General features: G+C 46.1%; 1 protein-coding gene across 1 annotated transcript in view; it reads left to right on the top strand.

Annotated features, from left to right (window-relative positions):
• Positions 1 to 7625: 7625 nt before the first annotated feature.
• The window catches only part of LOC135697347 (uncharacterized), a 39214-nt gene continuing 33886 nt past the window's right edge, over positions 7626 to 12953 (top strand). The window contains exons 1-3 of the mRNA XM_065216962.1: positions 7626 to 8097; positions 8273 to 9016; positions 9061 to 9289. Coding sequence (XP_065073034.1) covers positions 7626 to 8097; positions 8273 to 9016; positions 9061 to 9289 — 1445 coding nt within the window. The remainder of the gene's footprint in view (positions 8098 to 8272; positions 9017 to 9060; positions 9290 to 12953) is intronic.

Below are 12953 nucleotides of genomic sequence, written 5' to 3'. Positions count from 1 at the left end.
ATTATTGAGAACTTATTGATAGTTTAGGGAACATTGTCATGAAGGAACGAAAACTTCAATTAAGTCCAGAGTCCAGGAATTTCTTGATCCTTTGAATGTCTTCTAAGAGTCGTTCTAAGGTTCCTAAACATTTCTGTAGTTATCCCAGACTGCCATGTAGTAAAATTTCCTCGAAGTCCATTGATCCCATTTAAAATTCAGGAAGTTTCTCCAACATTTTCCAAACTTCTCTAGAGTTTACTAAACTCTTCTGAAATTCATAAAAACATCTCTTTTATTTCTGAGATTTTCTAAACTGCAATGATGTTTCTTGTGATTCTACAAATGCCACTGCCTTTCTTTGAATACCACCAGGGTGGCCAGTGACTTTTCATTTTTAAATTTCCGGTTTTTCCCGGTTTTCCCGGTTCAAATCTTTAAAATTTCCCGGTTGTTGATATTCAACAAAAAACGAAATTGTACGCATTTTTTAAAACGTGGCTTACTGTAAATTTTCAGTGATTATTTGTGGGAAAATAAAAGCCAAATTACAGAAAGTGTTTTCTAAAGCTATAGGAAAAATTCAACTTCATGTGTCATTTAATGTGTTCAAAACAATCACATAACGACGTTCTTCTAGTTGGAGTAACACTGCAAAGTGACTTCGTCCGCCTAGATTGTTCGTCGATGATGTCATCTCAGGTGCGAACACCGTAGAGGAAGCCATCGCACGAGGTGGATTCCCGGTCCATAAATGGAGTTCTAACACAACAGAAGTTCTGGAAAACGTTCCAGAAGCCGACCGTGAGAAATTAGTACGTCTGGACAACACCTCAATTGACGTTATGAAGACATTGGGATTGATCTGGAGCCCACAACGAGATGAATTTGTGTTCAGCACCAATCAAACCGACCAAGAAGCAAGCCATCCTACGAAGCGAACGGTTATCCGAAATTGGCAGACTGTTCGATCCACTGGGTCTTGTGACGCCGGTAACCATTATCGCCAAAATTATCATGCAGAGGATTTGGAGATCCAGTCTCTCGTGGGATACCCCGTTGGAAGGAGAACTTCTACAATCCTGGAAACAATTCCGTGAAGCCCTACTCCTGGTAAGCGAAATCAAGATTCCTCGATGCACCATTTCTTCTGATGCCACCACCATCGAAATCCATGGCTTCTCCGACGCCTCGGCGGCTGCTTACGGGGCGGTCATTTATATTCGCTGTATCCTACCGGATGGTAAGGCTCGACTCAACATGCTGTGCAGCAAGTCCAATGTCACCCCGATAGCTGAATTGAGCATTCCACGCAAATAATTACTCGGTGCCCGGCTACTCGTAAAAGTGCTGGACTCCCTTCAACTAGATGTATCGCAAGTTGTTCTGTGGTGCGACAGTCAGGTGGTGCTTGCCTGGTTGCGGAAGCCGTTATCATCCCTTGAAGTGTTTGTGCGCAACCGCGTAGCAGAGATTTTGAAGAGCACCGAAGGCTACACGTGGAAGTACATCAAATCGAAACAAAACCCAGCAGATTTAGTATCCAGAGGTCAATTTCCACACGCCCTGAGCACCAATGAACTTTGGTGGAACTGGCCGACATTTCTAAACACCGCCCAGTACTAGTCGGAACTTCGCAGACATCGCAGATGAAGATCTTCCGGAGTTGAAAAAGGGTAATGTAATAGCCATTCCAGTCGCGTTGTCGGTGTCCATTTGGAATTAGTCTCCGACATCTCTACCTATCTTTTCAGATAATGGCTCCAACTTTAAGGGAGCCAAATCCGAATTACATGATCTATATCTCCTCTTTCGCAGCCACAATTCCGTTGACGAGATAGTATCCTTCTGCCAGCCAAAAGAGATCTCCTGGAAATTTATCCCACCGGAAGCTCCTAACTTTGGCGGCCTCTGGGAGAGCGTAGTGAAGACCGCTAAGTATCACCTGAAGAGGACTCTAAAAAACGCCAAATTGACTTTTGAAGAGTATGCTACAGTCTTTAGCCAAGTGGAGGCTATAATGAATTCCCGGCCTCTCTGTTCAACACCAGATCCAGACGACGAAATTTTGACTTCGAGCCATTTTATGATTGGCCGTCCTCTGATAGCCACGCCGGAGCCTAGCTACAATGAGATACCAACCAATCGCCTGTCAAGATGGCAGTATCTACAGTACCTCCGTGAGCAGTTCTGGAGGCAATGGAGCCGGGACTACTTGTTGAACCTGCAACTGAGGGGGAGAAACCGCCAAAGACAACCAAACATTCGCCCTGGTACGATCGTGCTGCTTGAGCAGAAGGATATCCCACCGCAATGTTGGAAGATGGGAAAGGTCATCCAGATTTACCCAGGTTCCGACAATTTGGTGCGAGCGGTAGACATCATCGTTAAAGGTTCCATCTATAGACGAGCGGTATCCAAATTATCCGTCCTTCCGATTGCTGACAATGACGACCAAAACATCGATTCAGTGAATTCTTCCCAGCCTGGGGGGAATATGTTCGCGACCGAACCGTTCGCTCGGGAAAGACTGTCAAATGAAACCGAACGACGCACACCATCAGAAGCAGCGACAGCAGTAGAAACGACGCACACCAACAAAGGCAACCTACAAGAAGAAAACGTAGAATAGCGCGCAACGCTCCGCCCATTATACGTTGTCCGATCGGTGAATGAGTGTAAATAAAGCGGCCCATTCGTGAATGAGCTCAACTCAGCATTCTCTGCTTGATCGTCAAGCAGTTCAGTTCGGTGTTAGCTCGCTTTCTCGAGTTGTTTGAAAAGTTCATTGCGATAGTGTTCGCGCTCTCTCTTTCGCGGTTTGTCGTGCGTGTGTGTGTGCCCCGTAATGGGGAAGCATCGGTCGCGAAGCCCGGCGAAGGTCCAGAACCCCGGAGAAGGAAGCTCTGGTGTGCCTACCTCGAACAGGTTTGCTGTTCTCCCCATGGATGGGAATATCCAGCCAGCTGTGTTGGAAAAACGCAGTAAGAAGAGGAAGAAGAATCGAGGCCAGTCCGATATCACTGCGACGAACAACAGCGATGTTGGAGATTTCGGTGACGCTGCCGAAACCGTGAATACTGACGAAATGAGCTCGGCAAAAGTGAAGCTACCTCCATTGGTAGTGAAAAATGCCCATCTTAATGTGCTCATTGCGGATCTAGCGACGCTGGGTGTTAAAGCCGAATACAAGTTGGGCAGAGTCGGCACTAAAGTGATGCTCCGTACCAAAACGGAGTTTGACGTGGTCGTCGCCCACCTGAGGAGTTCCAAGGTGGAATTCTTTACCCACGACATTCCCGGTGAGAAGCCGTTCAAGGTCGTCATCAGGGGCCTACCAAACTTCGACCCGAAGTTTATCGAATCAGAAATCAGGGACCGGTACAAGCTGGCCCCAAGTGCCGTGTATCGAATGACAAGAAGAGACGAGAATGTGAAGGCGTATCCGGATAGCCTTTTCCTGGTACACTTCCAGAAGGGAACGGTGACGCTCAACGCACTGAAAGCCATCCGGTCCATCAATTCCATCATCGTTCGCTGGGAGCCATACCGTGGCGGCCATCGCGATGTGACTCAGTGCCAGCGGTGTCTGAACTTCGGACACGGTACCCGCAACTGCAACATTAAGCCACGCTGCGGAAATTGCGCTCAAGACCATGCCACCTCCGAATGTGCTGCGGATGAAGCTGTGGCGTCCAAATGCGCCAACTGTGGTGGTGCTCACCAAGGATCCAACAAGCAGTGCCCTAAACGCGAGGATTTCAAGCGCATCCGAAATCAAGCGTCCACCAACAATCAACCAGCACGAAGGAAGGATAAGGCCCCGGCTTTCAGGACAGAGGACTTTCCACCTCTTCGTGGACAAGCGAATCCCAGGGTGCGATCCGCGCCCCCTCAAGAAACGTCTGGATCCTCTGCTGGACAAAGCTCTCCATCCCCCCCTGGATTCTGGAGGCAACCAACAGCTCAAACAAACAATCCCGATCTGTTCTCAGCAGACGAACTGATGGAGATTTTTATCAACATGACCGGTGCTCTACGTAAGTGCCGCAATAAACCCGAACAAATCCAAGTGCTCGGTAAGTTCATCATCCAATATGGTGTCTAAACCGCTAACCATCGCTACCTGGAACGCTTGCTCTGTAAGAGCTAAACAGATTGAGCTTGCCGACTTCCTCCGCAAGCATAGCATCGACGTGGGTCTTCTAACCGAAACCCACCTAAAGTTCGGTGACAGCTTCTGGTTGCCTAACCACAACATTATCCGGCTTGATCGCACCAGCTCCAGGGGGGGTGGTGTAGCGGTCATCGTCAGAAAGGGAATCAAGTTTTGCACTCTGCCCCACATCCGCACTTCTATCATCGAGGCCATTAGTGTGGAGGTGGAATCACCAACTGGAAACGTCCGGTTCATCGCTGTTTACTGCCCACGCCAGTGTACCGCAAGCAACGGATTAGGAATCCAATTCAAGAAAGACCTGACCGCCATCACCCGTACTAGCTCCCGATTCATCGTTGGGGGCGACCTGAACGCCCGCCATGAAGCTTGGCGGAACTACCAGAGGAACCGAAACGGATGTCTATTGTTCGACCACGCACAACGTGGACTGTACACAGTGCAATTTCCGGACGAACCAACTTTCATCTCTCCGGCGGGAAATCCCTCCACGCTAGACTTTTTCCTGTCAAACATCGGACTATCCAAGCCGGAGGCGCACAACGATCTCAGCTCCGACCACCAACCGGTGGTGACTGAAGTCGGTGTCAACGTGGTTCCTGCTAGAGGCTGCCTGCGTAAAGACTACCACCATGTCAACTGGGTGCAGTACGGTCGAATGGTGGACAGCAACATCGATGAAAATCCACTGCTCGACACCGTAGATGACATCGACCGGGCGTTGGAAGGACTCCAACAGGCCATATCCGAGGCTGACGAGACATGCGTTCGACAAGTTCCTGTGAGGGGTAAGTTTGTTGCTATTGATTCCCACACCCAATTATTGATTCGATTGAGAAATGTGCGTAGACGCCAGTTCCAGAGGACTGGAGTCCTGGGCAAAAAACGTGAAATGGCCGATCTGAACAGGCAGATTGCTTCCAGAATGGACTCACTCCGAAATGAAAGTTTCGGGCGTGTTGTCCAGAATCTGGACGACCGCTCCAGACCATTCTGGAAGGTAGCCAAGGTCCTGAAAAATCATCCCAAACCCGTTCCACCTCTCAAAGTCGAAAATGATGACGATCGGCTTTTAATTACCCCACAGGAGAAAGCAAATGCGATCGGCGAGCATGTCGCTTCATCGCATTTGCTTGGCTCGACTATCCAAAGTCCGCTCGATGATCAGGTTGCGCAATGCGTTCAAAACCTAGATGCCTCCCCTTGTGTCGTGCCTCCGGCGGATATGATTACAGTACAACAAATTTGCTCAGCGCTGAAATGCACCAAGAACATGAAGGCTCCCGGGTTTGACGGTATATTCAACTTGATCTTGAAGAGACTCAGCATGAAAGTGCAGTCTCTTCTAACTGCTATCTTCAACAGATGTTTGGAACTGCACTACTTTCCAAGCATCTGGAAAGTAGCAAAAATCATACCGATCCGCAAACCCGGTAAGGATCCAACATTGTCTTCAAGCTACAGACCAATCAGCCTCCTTTCAGCACTGAGCAAATTGTTCGAGAAACTCATTCTCAATCGTTTGCTCAAGTTTGTCGAGGAAAGCAACATTCTCCTTCCGGAACAGTTTGGATTCAGAAAGGGGCACTCCACCAATCATCAGCTAGTACGGGTGTTAAATAACATCCGAAGTAACAAAGCTGTATCCAAGTCCACAGCCATCGCCTTGTTAGACGTTGAAAAGGCGTTTGACAATGTTTGGCATGATGGACTTGTGTACAAGCTTTGTAACTTCAACTTTCCTTTACATCTTATTAAAATCACCCGTAACTACCTCCAGCAAAGGTCGTTTAAGGTATCGTTGAATGGTTGTCTTTCCGACACGTTTTCCATCCCAGCAGGAGTCCCGCAAGGCAGTTTGCTGGGCCCCTTGCTTTACAGCATTTCTACTTCCGACATTCCTCCCGCAATTCCTTCGATACCGCAATAGCCGTCAAAGGAAGGATGCCTCGCGAAATAACGAACAAACTTCAACGTTGCCTTAACGCCTTTGCTGATTATGCCACCACATGGAAAATCAAAATCAATGCCTCCAAAACACAAACAATCATGTTCCTCCATCGGCAATCACCCAAACTAAAACCGGCTCCATCTTGTACTGTAATCATGGATGGCACAAGGGTGGAGTGGTCCGCCGAAGTAACCTATCTCGGGATGTTGTTCGATGAAAAGCTCCTCTTCCGTTCGCATGTAGAGAAAACTGTAGTCAAGTGTTCTACCTTGGTTAGGTGTCTGTATCCGCTGATTTGCCGCAGATCCCGCCTCTCAAGGGTAAACAAACTGGCTGTCTACAAACAAATAATAGCACCTGCAATCCTCTACGCTGCTCCGGTGTGGGAATCATGTGCACAGACTTTCAGGAACAAAATCCAGGTCGCTCAGAATAGAGTGCTGAGGATGGTACTTGATCGTCCTTTTGACACTAGAATAACAAATTTACATGAAGAGGCAGGCATTGCCAAAATAGATTCCAGAATTAACGAAATTAAGACTAAATTTGCACAAAAATGTAATTTATCAGAACATGCTTTGATAAGCAATTTGTATACAGTAGATTAGGTGAATATAGTAGTTGTAGGTGAGTTATAGTTGTAAATAGTAGTTATAAGTAGTCTCTTTTTCCAATTCAAATCAAACCAAGCCCACCAAGGTGGTCATTCTCTAAAACAGGCCTGATAGGACTAGGAACTGTAATTAATAATAATTGAAATTTCACAGGAACTAAAGTTGAAAAGACGCATCTGTGTCACTTGATAAGTTATACATGTAAACCACACAAATTCAAGAAATATAGATCATTTAAGTAAAAAAAAGAAATTTGATAACTTTGGCTTGGTACTCCTGTTGGTACCTCCAGGTAGGTTGCCACAGTATATGCCCAGCCGTGGCTTAGGTTTTTCTGGATATTACACCCCAAATTCTCCTCTTCTGTGAACTTCAACCTAAAATTGAGTGATCCCTACCGAGGCAAGATTGATGTGACGTCATCGGACCTTTTGCTACTTTGGTTCGTTACCTGTTCTGCCAGGTCAGTAATAGCGAGCAGTATATGTCCGCCGAAGCGGAGACTATTTACCAGAGGTGGAGAAATTTCATTATTTGAAAGGGTGTCTTCAAGGTGATCCTAAAAGCCTAATCGATCCACTGAAAATTACCAGATAGCATGGGATACTCTGGTAAAGAGGTACAACAACAACAAGCCGTTGAAGAAGAAGCAGGTCCAATCTTTCTTCAAACTTCCGACTCTCTCCAAGGAATCTGTTACTGAGTTACGAAATCTGGTGGAAGGTTTTGACCGAGTTGTACAAACACTTGATCAAATCGTGGAACCTGCTGAGTACAAGGATGTCCTATTGGTGAATCTGCTCACGATGCGACTGGATCCATCAACTCGTCGAGCATGGGAAGAATATTCGGCCAACAAGGAAATGGATTTACTGACAGACTCACCGAATTTCTGCGTCAGCGAATGAAAGTACTGGAACCCCTTCCATCTAGGCAGACGGACAACAAGATCGTCCATCAGCAACAACCACCACCGAAACCGAAAGCTTCAGCAATCAAGGCAAGCTACAATTCGATTCAATCGTCAGGAGGAAGATGTGTGGCTTGTAAGGACAACCACCTTCTATGCCAATGTTCCGCATTCCAAAGACTTTCTGTGGCGAATCGGGATTCTCTTCTGAAATCTCAGGGACTTTGCCGGAATTGCTTTCGATCGGGGCATCAGGCAAAGGATTGCCAATCCAAATTTTCCTGTCGGATCTGCAAGAACCGTCATCACACCCTGGTTTGCTTCAAGTCGGAGAAGGATCACACTGTAACGGTCGCAGCGATTGCTGGAGGCAATCATTCTTCAAATTCCAAGGAATCCCAAGGCTCCTCAGGTTCCAATTCAATCGAACTGGCTAACGTGGCAGCCACTGACGTTTCGGTATACGGTACGTTTAATCAACTCACGTCGCAAGTCCTTTTAGCGACAACGGTAGTCATCGTCGAGGTACCACGCCCGTGCTCTTCTTGATTCCGGTTTAGAGAGCAACTTCGTTTCGGAACGGTTAACCCAAAGGATTAAGGTAATCAGGAATAAGGTCCACGTCTCGGTCCTTGGTATAGGACAAGGGGATGCCAAGGTCAAACATACAGTCCAAGCGGTCATACGTTCGCGAATCTCGGATTTCTCGCGAGATATGAGGTTTTTGGTGCTACCCAAGGTGACTGCGAATCTCCCTACAACCTCAATCAACACGGAAGAGTGGATTCTACCGAATGGAATTGAGCTAGCGGATCCTGGATTCTTCACGTACAAGGAAGTTGACATTGTGCTAAGCATCGAGGCTTTCTTCGAATTCTTCGAATCGGGGCGAAGGATTACAATCGGCAAACATCTACCAAGCCTTACAGACTCGGTGTTCGGATGGGTAGTATGTGGTGGCTGTTCAACTCCTATCAATTCTCTACAAGTCAACTGCCATTTCTCAACGTCCGAGGACTTAGAAAAGTTGATGGCACGTTTCTGGTCGTGCGAGGAGGTGGAAGGTGAAGAATTATTTCAACGTGGAGTTCAAAGAGGTCGTCATACTGTTCCCCTACCCAAAAACGAAGACGTTCTTCCAAACCTGGGCGAGTCACGGGACATCGCATTCCGACGTCTTCTCGGAACGGAACGGAGATTGGCAAGGGACGCCAACTTACGGGACCAATACATCGGATTCATGGACGAGTACCTGAAACTGGGACACATGCGCAAGGTCGAAGAAACTACGGAGGGACCGGTCAAACGGTGTTATCTTCCCCATCACCCGGTGGTCAAGGAGGCGGGTACCACCACCAAGATCAGAGAAGTCTTCGACGCCTCGTGTAAACGTCATCCGGAGTGTTCTTAAACGATGTGCTTCTGGTAGGGCCAGTTGTGCAGGAAGATTTGAGGTCAATTATCCTACGCAGTCGGATGAAGCAGATTCTCCTCGTATCGGACGTCGAGAAGATGTTCCGACAAATCCATACGTGGCTCAAGGATCGACCACTCCAGTCCGTAGTCAGCAGCAACACACTGGCGGTACTAAGCCAACCGGTATTTCCCAATCAGTGTTGGAGTTGGCGGATCATCTCCACTGCCGAATATCGAAGGAGGTAAGGACCGGCTAACCAACACCTTTCAATACCGAAATTTAGCCTATTCTATTAGCTAGGATTCAAACCGCCCTTGAAAGGGTAAGTTTGCATTTTTAGACTTTATATACTATGTCCTCTCAGATCTGGGATTTCTTGATTATTTTGTAAATGTATTGTATTTCTTCTACTCGGATCTGAAAAGGTTTACAAGCTAAAAATGGCGAACATTTGTTACGTTTAAGAATGAAATCATATCCTTCCTTAAGGATAAACAGAGTGAAAAACTAAACACCCATCAAAGTATTTTTGTTTTCAAAGGCACTACTGTCTATTTGAAGATGTGTCCTTGAGATGATTGGAATGGGTTCTTCAAATAATTAAAACATTCAGACTATGTAGAACTAATCCTTGCAAAAGTCACGCCAGATCCTTATCGCTAAACTCGCATCACCCGAGTAGTACACTAAACGTTCGCTATCTGAAACATGTTTACGTTTCACCTAGCGAACGACTAACTTAAATGCATTTCATGTGACAAACTAGTTGTTAAATGCATTTGAAATGCATCAATGTTCATTTGGTTCATTTTGATCTTTTGAAATGCACCAATTTGACAACTCAAAACTGCTCGATTACGTGGTCAATTGAAAAAGTAAGTAATAAAGGGGGAAGCTTTCAATGTTAATTTAGTTTTGCAGAATTATCTTAGTTTAATTGTAATGTTCAATTGCAGACAAGGAAATGTATTTAATGTAAATTCTAAAACGATTAACATATGTAAACACAAAGTTAAATTTGAAATACAACCCATTCCGAATTCAACTTGATCAGCATACTCAATTCCACAACATGTCAACGTCAGAAATTCCAGAATATCAATCGAGGGGATCACTCCAAAGAGTCGAAGACAAAGCAGCGCAATAAAAAGTGTCTCGAAACGAGTTAAAGGTAAACAAAAAAAATGCTTCCAGATTTAGCCGCACTCGCTCCTCGCTGTCACTACCCCATCCAAGCAACCGTGTTGATAGTAGGTACCGTCATTGGTCACACAAAAGAGGAAAATATGCACTTTTTATGTTCCGATACGCGTCTCTCATGTTAATAAGATTCATGACTCCTCGCCTTTTCTTCACTCAACATTGTATCCCCTTAACCTCCCCCCCTTAGCGGCGCCCCTCCATGTTGTCTTGTTCCTGCACACATTTTCAAAACTTTTTTCCTTTCTTCTTTTTTTTGGAGCCAGCCAATCGACCCCTCCTTGCCAATGCAACGTCGAGCGTGGTGGACAATGTTCTTCGCAATCACCCTGCCGAGTCTTCACGATTCAATCACTTTTTAACGGCTTTTTCTTTTACCTCTCCGCTCCGCCCCTCGCTCAACGGCCTGAAAACTTTTTTTTCGCCGCAAAAATTTATTATTCATCAAGTGTGTGTGCCCTCTCACCGACGAAAAATAATACTTTTTGACCGCCTCATGTCACAAGCAAAATGCATCTTATTCTCATCAGGACCGCCGGGCATGTCCTCCTTCGAACGAACGGAAGAAACGCAATATGTTCCATCCATTTTTCCCGAATAATATATGCGAAAGTTGTCCCTTCTCGGTGTCCCGGCCGACAGCATCAAAGTCAGCGCTGGCTGGAGCAAACCGCACCGCACCGCATTCATCACAGTCAACTTTGATGGCGGAACAGGTCTCGCGACGTCAGAGATCTCACGGACGCGATTCCACGTCCGATCTCAATAGGCTTTGACTTCAGCGCTTGCACATGAATGATGCACCATTTTTATCAATGCCTGCTTCTACGCTCATGCCTGATCCGTTACGGTCAAGAACCGCCAAAGTGGTCAATTTTATCTGCGCTCTATCTGGTTCCATCACCCACGGGTCCCTCGATCTCGTTACGGGCGGTGTCGTCGTGCGAACTCTAATTATTCCTTCAATAGCTGACAAAGCCACTTCCTCAATCCACACGGACCAACGACTTACACATGTACCACGGTACATTCTTCCGAACAAAATAATTACACCTGTTGCCGAACGGAGCCGCGAGTGGGAGAAGGATGGGGCAGGTAATCATGTTACCCCGAAATTGCTCCCATTAAAGCAATTTGTGAATTAACTCCCTCCCATCTAATGTCTCCATCAAATTAGAGTGACAAAAAAGCACTCCTCCTTGGCTGTGGTATTCCGCTTAGCGCCTCGATCTTCCCAACGATGGTAGGAAGGAACATGATCTTGATCTGTTGTCGTTAAATACCAAACAGCAGAAGCTCCAAAAATCTCCCAAAAAAAAACCTTGTAGAAAAAGAGTACAGTAATCGTTCGCTGGTTGGGACGCAACCTCATCCCATCTACCGAATGCCTTTCGCTCGTTGGGACGGGTTTTCAGGCGAAATAGCTCACTAGATTGAGCCCAAGTAACAACAATGAAATGTTTGTCACAATTTTCTGACTGGATAACTGCTTTTTAGTTGGGACGTCACCCAATTAGCGAAGCCCGACGAGAAAACCCCCAATGATGACTGTACACAATGCTACCACTAAAATAAGTATCATCATCATCATCATCATCATCATCATAGTAGTAGTAGTCGTCTCATCTCATAAAAGCAGTCATAAAATTCATTTGAAGAAGCGCTTTTTCAGGGGGTGCCTCTTCGCTCTGCCATCACGCCGCGCGGTGCACCGATTGGAATGGTCACTGGCCGGTCCCGCGAGAACGGAATGTCGAATGTTCTGACTGAACGAAAAGTGGCCCCGGCCGGACGGGCAAACAAACGAAGAAAATTAGTCTATTCCTGTTCAGTTTGGACTGTGTGAAGAACGGCAACATGCCTACCTATCGCTGTTTGCTGTATGAACGGGGATGGGAATCGCTTCGATGAGAACGACGACGGGGAAGGGTATGATCAATTAGAATGAGAAGGTAGTTTGGAACATTTAGAGCAGCTTTTCAAGCTAAAAGTATACGTGAAACGGCTGTGTAGAATGGCTCAGCACTTGAAAAATGGCAAAGTATGGAAATTGATCTTGATCTTGATGGAATTTATCAGCTGCCAGGATGCATGGGTCTTAAAGAGCTGATCAAAAGATATTTTGGAACAAGTTCAGTCATCTTTTGGGCCATAATGTAGATCTAATACGCCAACTGCGCAAGCCCCACGGAATAACTCCGGAGAGCATAAGAGTTTCATGGACTTAGTAGGTCAATTCCAGAAATCTTAAAAAACTACTATGATTGCCTGGAAGATCAACTTCAGTCTAGATTCTTCATGGATCTCATGGGTCCACTCGAATGTCCTTCAAACTTTACGGCTAATCTAAAAATTCAAAGGCATTATACCGCTTGCGTAATAATGTTTGCACCATCGTACAAATAAGTTTCCCGTTTCACCTGTGCATACAATGCCTTGGTTTTCTTTGCATGCACGTAACCTCGTGCTCTCTTGCCGTGTGGATCTATTTACTTTTTGCTGAAGTAAGTGTTACTACAACCTAAAGCTACAACAAATTTAAATAGCACTTTTCAGTGCTCAACCTACCCAAGTTACGGGGCATTTGATTTGCTCACGGATGATGATAATAATCCATCTTCTACGTCTGAAAGTTAAGTTTTCACTACAAATTAGGCGTCGGGTTGAATACCGTGTATTGGCTGAAACCTTGGACGGATTTAAAT

Source organism: Ochlerotatus camptorhynchus, unplaced genomic scaffold (assembly GCF_037179485.1).
Source record: "Ochlerotatus camptorhynchus isolate MF236.1 unplaced genomic scaffold, CSIRO-AGI_Acam_v1.1 ptg000070l, whole genome shotgun sequence".
NCBI classification, from domain to species: Eukaryota; Metazoa; Arthropoda; class Insecta; order Diptera; family Culicidae; genus Ochlerotatus; species Ochlerotatus camptorhynchus.
This window is presented reverse-complemented; position numbering and strand designations above follow the sequence as displayed.